We start from the raw sequence: 18,307 nt of genomic DNA, 5'->3' as shown, positions 1-18,307 counted from the left end.
GATCCCTGAAGCTCTGTTTATTTTTCTAAAAATATTTTTTCTCTGTTGTTCAGACTGGAAATTTTCTATTGATGTATCTTCATACCCATTGACTCTTTTTCTGTCATCTCTATTCTTTTGATCCTATTCAGTGATCTCTTAATCTCACTGCTTTTAAAGATTTCTTGCTTTGTAGTTTTCAGTAAGCTGATTATGATGTCTGGACATAGACTTCTTTGGCTTTATCCTGGTTAGAGTTTTTCCATTTGATTTCTTTGCTGAGACTTTCTATTTTTCCATTTGTTTTAAGAGTGTTTGCAATTGTTTGTTGAAGCACTTGTATAATAGCTGTTTTAAAGTTTTCATCAGATAATCCCAACATCTGTGTCACCATGGTATTGATGCCTATCATTGTCTTTTCCCATGCAAATTAAGATTTTCCTGGTTCCTTGTATCCTGAGCCATTTTGGATTATATCCTGGACCTATTGAATATTATGTCAAATTCTAGGTCTAAATGGTTATTTAAACCCAATAAAGAATGTTGATTTTTGCTTTTTTTAACAGACAATTGATCCGGCTAGGTTAAGGCTGCAGGGTTCAACCCACCTTATGGGGGCTGTGGTGCCAATATCAGCTCAGCTTTTCCAGGCTTTGCAACAGAGTTCAGATCTGTCCCACCTCCAGGCTGTCTCACAGTCACTTTGGGATATGGGTGGTGGTGTATCCGTTAGTTTAGTTCTCAAAGTCATTAGTATGCTGATTAAGATCAGATCCACACATGCATAGCTCAGTGGTGAGCCCAGGCATACATAGAAATTCTGTCTTTGTCTGCTCAGGCTGCTATAACAAGAATACCATAGACTGATCTACTGGGTGGCTTATACAACAAACATTTATTTTGGTGGCTGGGAAGTCCAAGAGCAAGGCACCAACAGATCTGGTGTCTCATAAGGAATCACTTCCTGGTTCACAGATGACCATCTTCTCACTGTGTGTCCTAATGTGGAAGGGGTGAAGGAGCTCTCTGGGGTCTCTTTTATAAGGGATCTATATCCCATAGATGTGTGACCCAGTCACTACTCAAAGGCCCCACCTCCTATTGGGGTTACATTTCAACATGTGAATTCTGGGGAGACACAAGCATCCAGTCTATGGCACAATCTCTCAGGCCCCTCTTATTTTCTGGGTGCTTCCCATTTTGGTCCTTGAGCCACCAACATGAGGCTCTCGTTATCTCACTCCACTGCACACTACTATTACTGTGCTTGCATCCAGGGCTAACCATCAAGAAAAATGGAGAGAAAGAAAAAGGCAATGGAAGTTTGTCCCATTCTCTTTGAGGCCACAGCTCCACTATTCAGAGAGAAAGGTTTCCCTCCTTTAGGCCTCTGCATCACCATCACAGGAGTGCTTGGGAGGCAGAGGGCAAGAGAATGGAGAGAAGACAAAACCCTAGGGATTTCTGTACTTTCTCTGGGCATTAGAAGTTCCCTTTCACCTCCATGAGAGAGTGGAAGGCCTCTCCTGAAACTCTCCCTTTGGGGACCCCAGTGTCATTTCTAAGTGTGAAGCTCGATTGCATTCAGGTCAAGGAATACTAGAGAAATAAAAATAAAAGGTAAAGTCACCACCAGTTTGGTAGTATTTTGAACGCTGGGCCTCCCAATCCAGCTACTATTTACTTTTCAGAGTCCTTAAATAGGTGCCGTATGGATTCTGTCCATGTTTTATAATGAACATTTCATCCACAACCCTAGTTGGACTTTTTGCTTGGCAGATGATATTTTATAGTACTTGTCATGACCGCATTCTAAGGGGAACTACCTAGACCTGTGGGAGTGTGTCAAGTTTTCATTAATACATTTTATCTGAGAAAGGAATCTCTTGTTTCTCCCTGTCTCTAGTATGTGGACCAAATATAACCGTGATTCATCTACTAAATATGCATTTATTTAATTTACTCCTGGGGTAAACAGAGACATAAAACTTCTTATACCTCCAGGCAGTCTTGACATATGCATTGAACTTTGCTAAGGAGCTTTGTTCCCTTTTTATTTGAACAATCTTTGGGTATGTAATTATGAGGTTGCTGACTGGTGTGCATAGTTTTAAAAAAAAGTTTTCAGATAAGTAAACTTCTCTTGCATTTAAAGGAAAACACTTCTTTTCCCCCCAGTGTAATTTTATAGAGATCCTGGTAAAAATGACATTCCCTATTGGGTCATTTAAAATTTTTGTTGCAAAATAAGTTTTTATTTTTTCCTTCTTCAGACATGTTGGATCAAATACACTAGCAAGTACCATGTCAATGTTTATAATAAAACACTGTACTCTAAGATAATTGTTCTGTATTACTAGAATATTATTTTAATACTTCTAATAAGGTTGTTGAAATATTGAAAAACATGGTTTCCCAGCAGCAACTATCCCTCGCGTTGAAGTGTGGGGGCGGGGGTATGTTTTGGGGTGGCTATGTTCTTTAAATCTTTTTTTTTAGATGTTTATTTATTTTGAGAGAGAGAAAAAGAGAGCGAGCTGGGGAGGGACAGAAAGAGAGGGAGACAGAGAGAATCCCAAGCAGGCTCCGCACTGTCAGCAAAGAGCCCGACACAGGGTTCAGTCTCACCGATGGTGAGATTGTGAACTAAGCCTGAATCAATAGTGGGACACTTAACCGACTGAGCCACCCAGGCACCCTGAGTTTTTCTTTTTTTAAGTGGCTCCACGCCCAGCACAGAGCCCAGTGCAGGGATTAAACTCACAATCCTGAGATCAAAACCTGAGCTGAGATCAAGAGTTAGATGCTTAACTGACGGAGCCACCCAGGCGCCCCTAAGTTATTTATGATCTTAAAGAAAGAATCACTTTCATTAGATTAAAAAATGCCTTTAAAAATAAAAGGATTTGGACACCTGGGTGGCTCAGTCGGTTGAGCGGCCAACTTCAGCTTAGGTCATGATCTCAAGGTTCGTGAGTTTGAGCCCCTCATTGGGCTCACTGCTGTCAGCACAGAGCCTGCTTCAGATCCTCTGTCCCTCCACCCACTCCTCCTCCAGTCCACTGCTCGCGCTCTCTCTCTCTCTCTCTCTCAAAAGTAAAAATAAAACTTTAAAAAAATTTTTGTTAATGTTCATTTTTCAGAGACGGGGAGACAGAGCACAAGTGAGCGAGGGGCACAGAGAGAGGGAGACACAGAATCCCAAGCAGGCTCCAGGCTCTGAGCTGTTAGCACAGAGCCCAATGTAGGACTCGAACCCACGAACTGCAGGATCATGACCTGAGCTGAAGTCAGATGCTCAACAGGCTGAGCCACCCAGGTGCCCCTAAAATAAAAATAAGACTTAAAAAAAATTAAGGGATTTGTATTAGAAGTTTGGAAAACTAGGCTTATATCCTTATAAGGTCTTAATAGCCATGATTGAATGGTTCTCAGCTACTTATCTGAATGTGGTTGTAACCATGTCTGTTCTACCTACTCCCAAAGACTTTTGGTGAGAATCAGACTAGGAGATAAAGAAAAAGCACCTCACATTCATAAAACTCATGAGACTCATGCTGATACTGAGATTATAATGATGAAAAATAAGGCAAGAAAAGGACATTTCATTATCACCATTGACATTAGCCTATTGGGTCATAGGGCTAACAACGCATTATTTAAAATTAAGATAGGGAACTTCCCTTTTATTTTTTTAAGTTTTATTTTTTCTTTTTTTGGGGGGAGGTGGGGTGCTGGGGAAGAAGAGCAGAGGAGAGAGAACCTTAAGCAAACTCCATGCTCAGCATGGAGACCTTCACAGGGCTTGATCTCACAACCCTGGGATCATGATCTACACTGAAATCAAGAGTAGGACACTCAGAGGACTGAGTCACCCAGGTACCTCTGGAGCTTTCTTTTGGAAACAATGTGTAGTATTTCCTGAAGGTGAGAAGTTAAAAACAGGCAACTAGTATATGTGTTTGGGTTGCCCACCCAGAGTTAGTCTCTATAGTATTTTTTTTTTTTTTTTAATGTGAAACTCACTTCCCTGGCCAAAGGGTTAAAAAAGGAACAGGAGACAAGGATGAGGCAGTGGTTCTTTGTCATTCTTCATTCCTTGAGCTGGGAAAGCAGTTGTTTCCTTTTAATAGGCAGGCATGGTTCTCTGGTTGCTATACATGGATTGATCCACTCACTGAGAGGACCTATCAGATTCCAGTGGGCTCTAAGTTTGGATGCTGCTGTAGATGTGTGGCTTTAAGTTGTCTTTGCATGAAATTCTTCTTTAGTTTTTTTTTTTTTTTTTTTTCCCAGAGTAATTGCTAAGTTTTTATAGGGTACTGGGCTTCCATTGACCATCACAGGATTGACAATGACTCTGTAGACTCTTAATTCAGAAGCCACTTATATTTGTTGAATACATAGACTTGAGGGCTCCATTGAAAAACTAGGATGTAATATGTGAAAGCATTTTTAATAGTGATTCCCCAATGAAACAGCTTTCAAGTTATTCTTATTTGCATGTCTAGGTACACCCAGGAAAACTGTCACCATGATTCATCTTAAATGAATCAATACAAAATGATGATTTTGGGGGCACCTGGGTGGCTCAGTCAGTTAAGCATCCGACTCTTGGTTTCGGCTTGGGTCATGATCTCGAGGTTCGTGGGGTTGAGCTGCATATCAGGCTCCACGATGACAGTGCAGGAGCCTGCTTGGAATTTTCTCTCTCCTCTCTCTGCTCCTCCTCTGCTCATGCTCTCTCTCTTAAAAAATTTTTTTTCAATTAAAACAAAAAAGGATGATTTTGTTTACTCTGGTGGTAAGATAGAAAAATCTTATTCTTTATCTTGAACGCATTATTAGTGAGAGAAAGAACTTTATTCACCCTTGGATAAATTGTTTAGTAAAAATGGTAAGAAGGTGTGTTTTGTGAACAGGAATGTGACTTGAGACTGGTGTCTAGACTTCAAAAGATGGGTAAAGATGTGAAGTGTTGGGCCCTGTGGGTTCAAAGAATAACACAATCCCAGACTTCAAGGAAAGTATAATGCAGGAAAAAAAATTCTTTGGTGATTACTGTCGTATGATTAATAACTGGAGGCAGAACTTTTTAGGGCAAAGAAATTGTCGTGACTTCATGGTGTGATTTATCAGTATTCTCATAAATATACATCAAGCTAAATATTTTAGAATTTTATTTAATTTAATAAATTAATTATTTAATTTAATTATTTAATTTAATTATTTATTTAATTAAATAAATTTAATTTAATTTACTTATCTCTCTATCCCTTTGAAAACATGTTAAAAATTCTTTTATTCTAGAAGAACCTATTTGCCTTAATCTGCTTGGGCTGCTGTGACAAAATACAACAGACTGGGTGACTTAACCAGTAAAAATTAACTTTCTTAAAATTCTGGAGGCTTCAAGTCCGAGGTCAGGGTGTCAGTGCAGTCGGTTTCTGGTAGGGTTCTGTCCTTGGCTTGCAGAGGACTGCCTTCTCACTGTGTGCTCAGACTGGATGTTTATGTGCCCCCCAACTCATATGTTAAATCTTTTTTTTTTTTTAGTGTTTATTTATTTTTGAGACAATGAGAGAGACAGAGTGCAAGCAGTGCAGTGGCAGACAGAATCTAAAGCGGGCTCCAGGCTCTGAGCTGTCAGCCCAGAGCCCGATGCGGGCTCGAACTCACAAACCGTGAGCCAGAGTCAGACGCTTGACTGACTGAACCACTCAGGTGCCCCACATATGTTAAATCTTAATGCCCAACATATTTGAATGGTATTTGGAGGTGATTAGATCCTGAAGGTGGAATGGAATTAGTGTTTTTGTGTGTGGTGCTTTTTTGTTGTTGTTTTGGTTTTTGCTTTTTTTTTTTTTTTTTTTTGAGAAAGAGAGAGAGAGCTCCAGCAGGGGAGGGGCAGAGACAGAGAGAGAGAATCCCAAACTGGCTCCATGCTCAGGCCCCGCCCCCCCATCCCATGACCTTGAGAATATGACCTGAGCCAAAATCAAGAGCTCCAGACACTCAACTGAGGGAGTCCCCCATGTGCCCTTTTATAAAAGAGACTCCAGAAAGCTTCCTTACCCCTTCCTTCATGTGAGGATATGGAGAAAAGTCAGCCCTATATGAACCAGGAAGTGGGCTCTCGCCAGAAACCAAATCTGTTGGTGCCTTGTCTTAGACTCCCCAGCCTCAAGAACTATGAGAAATAAATATCTGTTGTTTATAAGCCATGCAGTCTCTGATATTTCTGTTATAGCAGCCCAGAGGCACTAAGACAGCTCACGTGGACTTTCCTTGGTCTGCCAGAGAGGAATCTGCTGTCTGGTGCCTTTTCTTATAAGAACACGAACCCCATCAGACCGGGGTCCCTCCCTCACGACGCAAATACCTCCCAAAGGCCCCACCTCCAGATACCATCACATTGAGGGGCCAACATATAAAATTTGGGAAGACACAACTATACATTCCATACAGCACTTGAAATGCATTTCTTGGAATCTACCATTTCTACACTGAATGGACAATTCTATCCTTTTATATACTACCTTCCTTTTCTTGTATGCATCATAATTGATGCATTGCCGCGGTTTAAATTAGAAACCGAAATACAATTTTGGTTTTTCTAAAGTAAAACCGTGGGGGTATTAATAGTTACGTGTGCTGTTATAAAAATGAGGTTGGGAGGAGAATAATATGATTATTTTGCATAATTTTGTATAATAAAAAGAGTCTAGCATACTTTCAGGATTACCTGACATAGCTAAAAAATAAGTGCATATCTGAGGTTTCCTCTTTACATATAATTGAATAATCAGAAGATTATTTTTAATCTGGAGAGACATTATCAGGGAGTTTATGGTTTGTTTTTCCCCTAAATTGGTTCCCTGCTATTCCAAAATGTTAAGTAATATGTAGCTCCTTACTCTGCGCCTGAGAGAAAATCCTCCAGTAAAAGAATACTAAAGGCTAAATATGTGTTTACTTACTTACCTTTTTCAGTTTAATTACGGTTTTCTCAGTAGTTTCTTGCTTGTAAGTAATGCTCTTTTGTTTTGTTTATATGAAAGAACTATGAGTTTCCAGTAGGAGATGAAAGGAGGTTATTTTTTTTTTTTTAACTCTTTATTTTGAGAGAGAGAGAGAGAGAAAGTACACACACAGGAGATAGTGCCAGTAGGAGCACAAGCAGGGGACGGGGCAGAGAGTGAGAGGGAGAGAGAGAATCCCAAGCAGGCTCCACAGTGTCAGCCCAGAGCCCAATCTCAGTCTCACGATTGGCTAAATCTCAGGAACCAAACTGTGAGATCGGGGCGCCTGGGTGGCGCAGTCGGTTAAGCGTCCGACTTCAGCCAGGTTAAGCGTCCGACTTCAGCCAGGTCACGATCTCGCGGTCTGTGAGTTCGAGCCCCGCCCCAGGCTCTGGGCTGATGGCTCGGAGCCTGGAGCCTGTTTCCGATTCTGTGTCTCCCTCTCTCTCTGCCCCTCCCCCGTTCATGCTCTGTCTCTCTCTGTCCCAAAAATAAATAAACGTTGAAAAAAAAAATTAAAAAAAAAATGCTGAAAATGGTTTTAGTTTTTTTGGTGGAAGTGAGAGGTTGAGGTTGTTTATTTAATTTTGTAAGGGTAGATTTGAACCCGCTTATTAACTGATTAAAAAAAGTAAACTTTTTTTTTTTAATACCAAGCCACTTGTATTTATTTGTTGAATATGCAGAAAGTTCTATTGAAAGAGTGGGATTTGGTATAGAAAACATTTCTGACAGTGAATATCCAAGGAAACACATTTCAAGTTGTTTTTATTTGCATCTGCAATCTTCTCTTAAAGGTTACTTTAAATTTTTTTTCTTTTTTTTTAAGTTTATTTATTTTGAGAGAGAGAGAGAAAACATAAGCGGGGGAGGGGCAGAGAGAGAAAGAGAATCTCAAGGAAACTTCATGTAGCCCTAAGTTCATGTGCAGCCCGAAGCAGGGTTCAGTCCCACGAACCATGAGACCATGACCTGAGCCAAAATCATGAGTGGGATGCTTAACTGACAGTCACCCAGGCTCCCCAAAACATTTTCTTTTTCATTGACATTTCCCATGATTATTAGCTGAGAGAATATTTAAAAGGGCAGGAAAATAATGTTCTTTGGTTTAAAACATGGTGATATAATTTGCTTACCATAAAATTCACCATTTTAAATGTACAATTCAGTGGTTTCTAGTATATTTACAAGGCTGTGCAAACAACACCACAATCTAATTTGAGAACATTCTCATCATCCTAACAAGAAACCTCACACCCTTTAGCCATCGCTCCTCATTCCCCCCTTGTCCCAGCCCCAGGAAACCACTAATCTTTCTCTATTGATTTGCTTATTCTGGACAGTTTATATAAATGAGATCATACAATATGTGGCCTTTTGTGACTGACTTCTTTCACTTAGCAAAATGTGTTCAAGGTTCATTTGTGTTACCTCTTTTATTTCTCTTAACAATACCCCATGGAAAAATAGCAATCAATTTTACCAGGGAGGAAATGGAAACATATATATGTTAAGTTGCTCTTGGGCATGAAAATCACACATTCACTCAACAAATATGTATGGAACATCTATATATGCCAGAAATACTCTCTAAAGTAGGGTTATGGCATTTGGGGGTGGTGGTCATGTCACATAAATAAATAGACATCTAATATAATATTAACTAGTAATAAGTACAATGAAGAAAAATGAAGCAAAATGAATGGATAGGAAGTGTCAAGGGTATTATTTTAGGGAAAGTGATGAGGGAAGGGTTCTCTGAGGAGGTAACATTTGAGCTGAGACCTGAAGGGAGGGAGGGAAGAAGGCACACAGAGGGAACAGCAAATGCAAAGGCTCAGAGGCAGGAGTGTGTTTGGTGTGTTGGAGGAACAAGGAAGCGGGTGTGACTGGAAGGCAATGAGAGCAGGAAGGAGAGGAGAAAGGTAGGCGGGCGGAGACTTGACCTCGGGTAGGCACAGATGCAGCATCGTCTGTCATAAGAAGGTGGCAGGTGGAGTTGCAGAGTGCAAATAATGCCGGCTGGAAGATCTGGTGGTGGGAGGATGAGACAGTTCTCTCCCGAAAGTTTCTGTTATTTCAATGTAACAAAAACAAAAGTGATAACAGACTGTGAGGAGGGGGTGGTGGTGTCAAAGAGTTGAGAAAGAGATGAGAATGAATGGACTAAGGATATTTAGTGGAGTTGTCTGGCAGCACTGAGGGACCACTTGAAGTCCGTAACATGTTTTTCTCCAGCCACATAAGTCATCCAAGTATCAGTGTGAAGTTCGTTGTAACCAGGGTTGAAGTTTCGCCAAGTAGGACAATGGGAGAGAGGGACAAGAGAGCTGAGGATGTGTGTATAAAAGGACCATGCAATCTAAACTGGGAGGAGAAAGGACAGAAGACGAGTGATTGGCTGGAGGGGTGGTGGGATCAAAGTATTGTGGGAGACTGAGTGCCGGCAGGAGTGAGCTAGAAAATAGGAAGTGGTGTTTAGAGAGTTTGCAGTTATTGGTTATGACAAACTCTAATGTATGACTCAGACTGCATGGCTGAGGTGGGTGGAGGATAAGATTATTAGAAAAGTTAAAAAAAAAAAAAACCAAACCAGTAGGTCAGTGTATTGGATGGATCCATTTTGTAAATAACTAAAACATCCAACAGTGATGTCAAGAAAAATGGCAGAGACTTAGTGAGGCAGATGCTAGAATGAAGGAAGGGGTAGTTGGCAAATGACTACAAAAAGCAGAGGCAGCAGGTGGTATAGTTTAATGTCATGTATTTCAAATGAAAAGTGGATTTTCGGAAGGAAGGAGGAATAATGAGCTGGAATTGGCAAAGACGAATAAGAACTCGCCATGATCTGTGATTTTGGGGTGTATGACTGATTAGGATTAGGATTTGAACTAGGTCTATCTGATTTCATATAATTTCTATTATGCCACTTCAGATTTGGATTAGAATTACAGTTCTTAGACCTAGATTTCAATATTCTCTTGCTATCCCTTTAATGGAAATCATTTGGCTACCCTCAAAGTTGTGTTGCTTTAAATAGTTGCCAAGATCTATTCTAAAAATTGGATTCCTGTTAAAACAAAAAAAACTCCATACATTGCAATTGGTTAATAGGTTGAAGAAACTGAATCTTCTGGCCTCTAGTTTCCCATAGTCTGGATTTTATAATTGCACCCCCATGGTGTTATTTAACATGCTCCTCTGTTCTCTGCAATTCCTGAAAATTGGTAGTCAGATCTTGAGGCTGATCAAACCCAGGTTCATTTTTGGTAAGAATACTTCTCTTGACCATAGGCCATGTAATGTCAGGCCAACTCTCTCTTTGTGATGTGAATAGCCATTGGTGATTTTTGTGTAGCTCCATAATTAGATCTAGTATTTCATCAAAATGAAAAATGTTGATATTCCATCAATTCTTTTACTTAGATGAACAGCTTTGAGAAAAAGCTACTTCCTTTCATCAAATATGAGTAACTCTAAGATAAAAGTCATTTAGGAGGGAGGCTATACCATCATTGCACCTCTAAAAACGGCTTATCTGAGAGCTCCTATGGTTTTAAGGATGTATATACTTTGCCTTTAATGTATTTAATTGTAGTTTGTCCTACTTTAAAAGTTAGAGTACATTTACAGGATGCAGTTGCACATTGAGGCTTAATATTTGTAGTTATATGGGAATATATTATAGGATTTATTCTAACACCGTTGAAGAGAACTGCACAGAAAAGCACTGAAATCTTCAACAAGCATTTTTCCACTGTTCAGCTGCATTTCACAAAAGCTCATAAAATATTAAACTCTTCTGAAAGGTGACCAACTAAATAATTTATGAAAGCAAAGTTTCAAGTCAATGCAAGTACTATTATAGCAAATGTGTATTCTGTTTTTCTTTACAGGGAAACGTTCTAGGGCTGTAGGCTATAGTGGTTTTAGAATCAGATAATAGGGTTTGAATCTCTCTTCACTTATTATGGTGACCTTGAGGAAGTTACTCTACATATCCTAAATATATAAGAGAATCTGAAATAGTGTATATCCTAAAACATTAGAAAATACATATGTATTTGGCAAAACCCTCCTTTTTATTCCTTTGGCTAAAGGTAGGGGATAAAGGACATGACCAATTACCAAATATTGTTAATTACCAAAAAAAAAATTAACAGTAAAAAATGCTGTATTGAGAACATGCCATCTTTGATTCCCAGGGCAGTGGCAGTGTGGTCAGTGTTAGGGTAAAACACTTTTTAACTCAATATTGATGGAACTGCATGGCAGACCAAGCAGGTCTACACCAGGGGATCCCTAAAGGCAGTTTAGGGAGAGAGAACAGGGCAAATGCCAGAGTTAAACCTGTCTTTGGTTCCACTAAGAGTATAATGAAGACTGAATAGCAGTGAGACAGAAATATACTCTAAATTGCTTAGAAAATAACCATAACATACCTAGACATTTCTCTTGAATTACTGTTAAACTTGTATTACTGTTAAACTCTGTCTCAACCTGCCCTGCTTCCCACCCCTTTTCCCAGACTGAGTCAGTACTACCCCATCCCTAGGTTGGCTTCCTGCCTCACTGGAGCCCGATTATCCCACAGTTGTTTCATCTTTTGTGACTGTGCCGACATAGTTGTTAATTCACAGGATATCAAAATGATTTCCAAGTCAGTGAGAAACAAGTACAAACACTGGAAAATGTATTCTCACCATTTAATTTACATAGAAATATATGAAATTGAGATAACCAAGGGAATAGGGCAAAACCAAGGGAATAGGGCAAAAAATCCTCTGTTAAAACACAGAGGATTTTACAAAGTATAACTTACGTTTGTATCTTGTCACTGTCTTAATTATAATATGTGTAATGTAAATTCTGTGGGTAATGCCTTCATAGTTACATTTTTATAAACTTTTTATCGAAGTGTAACACACATACAGTACAGTGGGATTTGCATTTTTAAGGTCATTAGTGTCATATAGCCATGACTGCCTTTTTAAATTGTTGTGACCCTTTAAAACACCTCTTAAAAACTGTGAATTTATGTGATAGAACATCCTCAGCTTCAAAGTGGCATTAAGTTCAGTTGTGCAATGCAGCATCAGACTTAGTTCTGAGTAATGTGTAGAACAATGTGTAGTATTTGATATTGGCCAATGTATTTATAATTCCTGAACTCAACAAATTGACAAGTTGAATTAAAGATGAAGTTCAATCTAGATCTTCAAGGTTATATTTCTGTATTCATTTTTACACATATATGCAATTTACAGTACTCTTAACAACTCTGTTAACTTACAAAGAATAAAAAGGTTTTGCAGCCAAGAGTTGGAATGGAAACAATTTCTGAGATAGAGATCAAATTGTGTTTATAGACACCATTATTGGCAGATTTACTGTCAGTCATTTCCTGTGGGAATATTTCACTGGGACATAATTTTATGCCTTGATTATTCATTAAATAGCCTTTACTCCACAGAACAGAAATACCTAGGATTATAAATAGTAATGCATGCAAATTATAGTTTAACATTTCACACTATTTTACTAGATGAGGATTAAGATTATTTAATAAACGATTTCTTAGTTATCACTGAAATAATTTTAAAATGACACTAATACAATATGGACTAGTGGAGAGAGGTAACAGACTGGAAATGGAAGCCGTTTGTTTCCTCTAAACTAAAACTGACATTAATTTAAAAATATTTATCACATACATATATAAGATGCTATACTTCTACTCTGTGGAGAATACCAAAGCCCATTATAAATAGTCTCTGCCCTTAAGGAGCTTATGAATTTTCTCGTACCAGAGATAAGGCATGCTTTGTATAAAACAAAACCCAACAAATATACTATGACTGGGTATGACTAAAGTACTCTTGGAGTTGGGAAGGATGAGAGATCATGTCTCTCTGGAATATCAGAGATGACTTCAGAGAGAAAACAGTTGAGTGGAGTCTTAAAAAGATGGAAAAGATTTCTGCAAATAGAGATGCAAGTAAAATTATTCCAGGAGGCAGAGACTAGGTACTAAAGAAGGTGGTATATATATCAAACCACATTTCGAGACTGAAGACTTTGGTGGGGAAAGAAAAACTTACATAAACATAGTTGGAAATGGGGTTAGAACTATTTCTTCTTTTTTTAAAGCAATCTCTATGCTCAGCGTGGGGCGTGGGGCTCCAACCCACCACACTGAGAGTTCCATGCTCTATGGACTGAGCCAGCCAGGTGCCCCAGGACTAAATGCTATTATTTAGTTATGCAAGCATTCATTTATTCAACAAACATTTCTTGAGTTCTTATTATGTGCAGGTACTGTGCTGGGAGTTAGAGGAGTACACTCATGAGCTGCTCAGACAAAGGCCCTTTCTAATATGTAAACATTAAAAAATGTAACTGAAATCAGGGGTGATAGCAACCCTGATTCTTCCCGATCAGGGATAGGTCCATTCATCTGTGGCAACTCAAGGTACTCGGAGTTAACACAGAATACAGGATTTAATGTTTTTGAGAGAGAATTGGTATTTCCAAATAAAGTTGTTTCCCAATTTCAACCCAATCGTTTCTCAACCAAGTTTAATCAAAATGCAGCGTTAGCAGGGTGATGGGGGGGGGGGCACTATTTTTGGTTGATAATCAGAATTGTGTTAGCATGCATTCATTAAAAAAAGAAAAATAGGGACACACGTGTGGCGATATTTTGGACAAAAGGATTCTTCTTAACTGAATTTCGCTGCAAATTTCCTTTAAATAGCTAGCTCCCGGGGTCATTAAAATGATTTGGAACGTTTCTAGAACACATTACACTAAGTGAGATACACCTGTACTCACACCGGGTCCGTCAAACCCATCCTTGTTTTCTCTCAAGCTAGAACTTGCTGTAATAGACACGCCTCGTGCACTGGTGGCAATGGGGAGGGAGGGTGGTGAAGGCGACGGGGTGGCAGCTAGGAGAGCACTTTCCCTTTCTCCAAAACTTTGCAGGCTTCCAGCCCAGACTCACCTGCCTGCTCGTTCTTTTTCTGCCTCACCTCTCACTGTTACCCCCCTTCCCCAACGCTCCGACCGTAGCGCGCTCCGTGCGCTTCCCCTTGCCTCCCCGCGTCTACTTTAGCTCACTCTCGCGGGCCTCCCTGCCCTGCCCTCCGCCCCGCCGCACGCCGAGCGCCGCGCGCCCACCCAGGGAACGCAGCGCAGCCGCCCGCAGACTGCGCGTCCCGTCGCGGCCCGAGGCTCCGGGGCATGCGCTCTGCGGCGCCGCCGCCCTCCCCCACCCCTTCCCGCGGCAGAGTTATGCCAAGTATGTGAGGAGCCCGCGAGGGCCAGCGCCGGTCATGGGGAGCCGCCGTCGTCGCCGCCGCCGCCGCCTCCGCGAGCGCAAATTTTTCCCCAACAGGGCTCCGTCCTCCTCTCGCAGCGGGGGCGAGCCTGGCTGTTGAGGCGGAGGGGATGGCGGACCCTCTGAGGAGGACGCTGTCCAGGCTCCGTGGGAGGCGGAGTCCCCGCGCCGCCGGGGGGCTCGGGCTCCGGGCGGCGGCTGCAGCTACGGTGGCGGCCTCCGCGGTAGCCGAGGGAGCCCCGGACGCCTCCTCGTGCGAGCACGCCGGCGGAGCCCGGCCGAGCCTGGAGCGGCCCCCGCCGTCGCCTCAGGCGTGGGGCCCCGAGGCTCGGGTCCCGGGAGGGCGCCCGGAGCGGTGGGGAGCGCTCTGGCCTCGGCCGCGCGGCGGGAAGGAGGCCGTCTCTTCGGGTGGCGGGCTCACTCGCGCCTCTCTGCGCGCCCCGCCGGGCTCCGAAGGCAGCGGAGAGGACGACGCCGAGCAGGAGGACGACGCCGACTACTATGAGAACGTGCCCGGCGGCTCCCAGTCGGCGCCCGAGCCCGAGGGGGCGGAGGCGGAGCGGTGGCCCCCGCCTCCCCCGGCGGCGGGCTCCTCCCCGGGGGCGGAGGGCGGCCGCCTGGAGACAGGCAGGCTGCAGACCCAGTTGCGAGAGGCCTATTATCTGCTGATCCAGGCCATGCACGACCTGCCCCCTGACTCGGGCGCGCGGCGGGACGACAGGGGTTGGGCGGATCGCGGCTGCCTTGTGGGAGCCCGGGCTCTGGGCCAGCCGCCTTCCGCCTGCGGCGCTGCGGACCGCCGAGCCTGCCCCCGAGACTGGCAGCGGGGAGGCGGTGGCCGCCCTTGGCAGCAGGTGTCTCCGCCCCGGTCTCCTCCGAGGGAGTCGGGGGGAGGCCGCCTGCGGACTCCTCGGATGCGGCTGTCCTGCAGCAGAAGCCTCGAGAGCCTCCGGGTGGGTGCCAAGCCTCCTTCTTTCCAGCGGTGGCCGAGCGACAGCTGGATCAGGTGCGGCGCGCGCGGGGACCTGGACGAGCCCCCGCCACGTGGAGGCGGGATGGACGGCTGGAGCGGAGGCAGCGCCCCGGCCGCGGCCCCCTCCGGCCTCCGGCCTCCCTGCTCCAAGGACCCCGGCCGCTCCACGGGAAGCCCCTTCAGGGATCCTGCGGGGTCAGCTGTGGCACGCAGCCGCAAAGGAGATGGCCAGGAGGGGCTTCCCTTCCTCAAGCCTCCTGCGGTGACAGTCAAGAAGCTGCAGAAGTGGATGTACAAAGGACGTCTGCTGTCCCTGGGAATGAAGGGTCGCTCCCGTGGGACATCCCCCAAAATCTCTGGAGCGCAGGCGAACCCTCCAAATCTGGGCGCCTTGAAAATGCGTGAAAGCCAAGTCCTCTCCGTGCCTCCAGACCAAAGAATTACGCTAACAGGTAGGATACTTTGCGATCAGAATGCTAACTCTTTGAGTCTTAATGTTTACCAACTGGGCTTCTGTCCTAAGAGACAAGAATAAGGTATGCATTTGCAGACAGGTACGTGCCGGTGCCAAAGTAAGTGACACGTAAGTGGCAGCTGAATGCACCAGGTTACTTAGTATAATGCATTCGCTTGTTTTGTCTCCCCCCTCCCCTTAAAAGACAGTGGCATGAGGAACTTGGGGTTTTTGTTTTTTCTTCCATAAACCGGCGTGCATACTCCTGAATACTACACCGAGTAAAGGTTAAGTTCATCGCACGCTTTTTGTATAGAGTTGGGCGGTGCTGCCTTCATTTTTATTCTTTGTGGCTCTAGGCAAATCCGTAGACTTTGTGGAGTTTGTGAATTTGAATTTGATTCAAGGGAGACTTTATGGGCTTCATAAACTGTCATTTTACTCATTACACGTTTTCTTTTTTCTTTTCCGTCTCTCTCCCAGGCCCGCGTGCACACAACTGACACACAACCAAACCCAAAAACAAACCAAACTACCAACCAAAATTTCTTTTTAGTCACTAGGATTTCACGTACTTCACCTCTCCACCTTTCCTCCCTTCTTCCTTCCACAACAACAACAAAAGAAAAAAAACAAAAACCAACAAAGTGAGTAATCTTTTTATTGTGGAAAAATAAGGGCACCAGTATTTTAATCAAGAGAAAGATGTCTAGTACTTCTAAGAAAGTGCATTCATTTAAAGTCATGTGTGAACTTAAGTATATTTGGTAATTATGTTGTCAATAGTAAAAATTCGTTTCTGAAAGGACAGTACTTTCAAACTGAGTCCAAAACAACACGATCCTTTGAACTACAATTTTAAATACAAAGACTTTTAGTGAACAAAAAGACATATATGTCATTAATTTAAAAAATATTAAATGATGATATATAAAAGGATTCACAGTACTTAGCATTTTCTCTGGTAAGCATTACAAATCCTCCAGGACTGGGGTTTATACACATTAACTTTGTTTAACCAATAAATACAAAACTGGGGAGAAACAAAGTTCACAAAACTTGTAATCGCACAGTGAGGACAAATCAAATGATTCATTTAAAGCATATACAAACTTGAAAAGTTTTTTTTTTTTTTCAGTGTATAAATCTCTAATCCATACCTGTCAAAATTTATCCCATTTCTTTATCCTATTTATCCTCAAATTTATTCCATTTCTTTTTTTTAAATATTTTTTAATGTTCATTCATTTTTGAGAGAGGCAGAGGGGATGAGAGAGAGGGAGGGGGGGAGAGAGAGAGAGAGAGAGAGAGAGAGAGAATGAGCAGGAGAGGGGCAGAGTGAGAGGGGGAGACACAGAATCCGAAGCAGGCTCCAGGCTCTGAGCTGTCAGCACAGAGCCCGAGGAGCGGCTCAAATTCACAAACTGTGAGATCATGACCTGAGCCAAAGTTGGATGCTTAACCAACTGAGCCACCCAAGTGCCCCAAACTTATTCCATTTCTTTTGAATAAAGGATAACAGAATGTACATTTTTTTTTTTTTGTAAAGGGAGGTGTACTTGCTAAGTTCACATTAAAAAAATACGCATTTGCAGGAGTAAAGTATTTGTAATCTTTATATTTTATTGCTACTATATTTTTACTTCCCATGATCTTGGTTCAGTTAACTCTTTGTAAGATCGTTAAATTTCACCCATAACAAAAATCTGCATAAAATTTTAGTCAATTTTTTTTACCCTTTTGTTGCAAAGGAAACATTTACTATGTGATGGCTTTAAGATCCTCAGTTATAGTGTAAATAAACATTCAAGGATTTTTAAGGTAATAATAAATGTAATAATGCTCAAGAATGAATTCATTGATTCTTTTCATTGAGAAACTAATTAAGTTGAAGTAACTGTAAAATAAATTAAAATGAAACATTAGAATTACGATGTGATAGTATTTTAGATATTTTACAAGAAATCTAAGCAAATGCTTGAGTTATTTCTGGTTTAAATAACTTTCTCAGATGTTATTTCCTTTCAAATCATCTTTTAGGAAAGATATAAATAACTTATATAATGTTTACATATCTGGTATAGATTTGGAGAGTTAATCTTGTTTTTTTTTTTTAACTATTTTTCATGAAGGTTAGTTGAACTTATTAAAACCATCTGGATACTTTATGTGGTTCTCATAATCCCCCTGCATATCCCCCCCCCCCATGACACCTGTCATTTAACAACAATAAAAGAAACAGGAGTCAAGAAGTTTACCCAGGGTGGCACAAACTAGTATTATATGGTTTGTATATATTAGTGTAGGGATTCAAACTATTATATGGATTCAGACTCAGGTCTCAATGACTCCAAAACCCCTATTTATATGAGGTTAAACACATGCTAAAGTTCCTTAGAGGCCTGATCCAATTAATTATATTAAGTTGCTTGAAATGAGGAGATGAATGGAATTTCAACAAGGTTTAGAGGGTAGGTAACTACCTCAAAATTGCAAAGAAGATGGGGGAATTCTCATAGGTTTTTTTTTTTTTTTTT

The 18,307-nt window shown here is 41.9% G+C and overlaps 1 protein-coding gene across 4 annotated transcripts in view; it reads left to right on the top strand.

Annotated features, from left to right (window-relative positions):
* Positions 1–14,287: 14,287 nt before the first annotated feature.
* Positions 14,288–18,307, top strand: part of SYDE2 (synapse defective Rho GTPase homolog 2) — a 52,520-nt gene continuing 48,500 nt past the window's right edge. For 2 of the 4 annotated variants that reach the window (XM_045036120.1, XM_023258867.2), the window contains exon 1: positions 14,290–15,768. In XM_045036120.1, the coding sequence (XP_044892055.1) occupies positions 14,454–15,768 (1,315 nt within the window). In that variant the 5' untranslated portion in view covers positions 14,290–14,453. Of the gene's footprint in view, positions 15,769–18,307 lie in introns of all 4 variants that reach the window. The other 2 variants (XM_045036121.1, XM_023258866.2) reach the window with 2 other exon arrangements.

This window comes from Felis catus, chromosome C1 (assembly GCF_018350175.1).
Source record: "Felis catus isolate Fca126 chromosome C1, F.catus_Fca126_mat1.0, whole genome shotgun sequence".
Taxonomy (NCBI): domain Eukaryota; kingdom Metazoa; phylum Chordata; class Mammalia; order Carnivora; family Felidae; genus Felis; species Felis catus.
The sequence above is the reverse complement of the archived record's forward strand: the minus strand, read 5'-3'. Positions and strand labels throughout refer to the sequence as shown.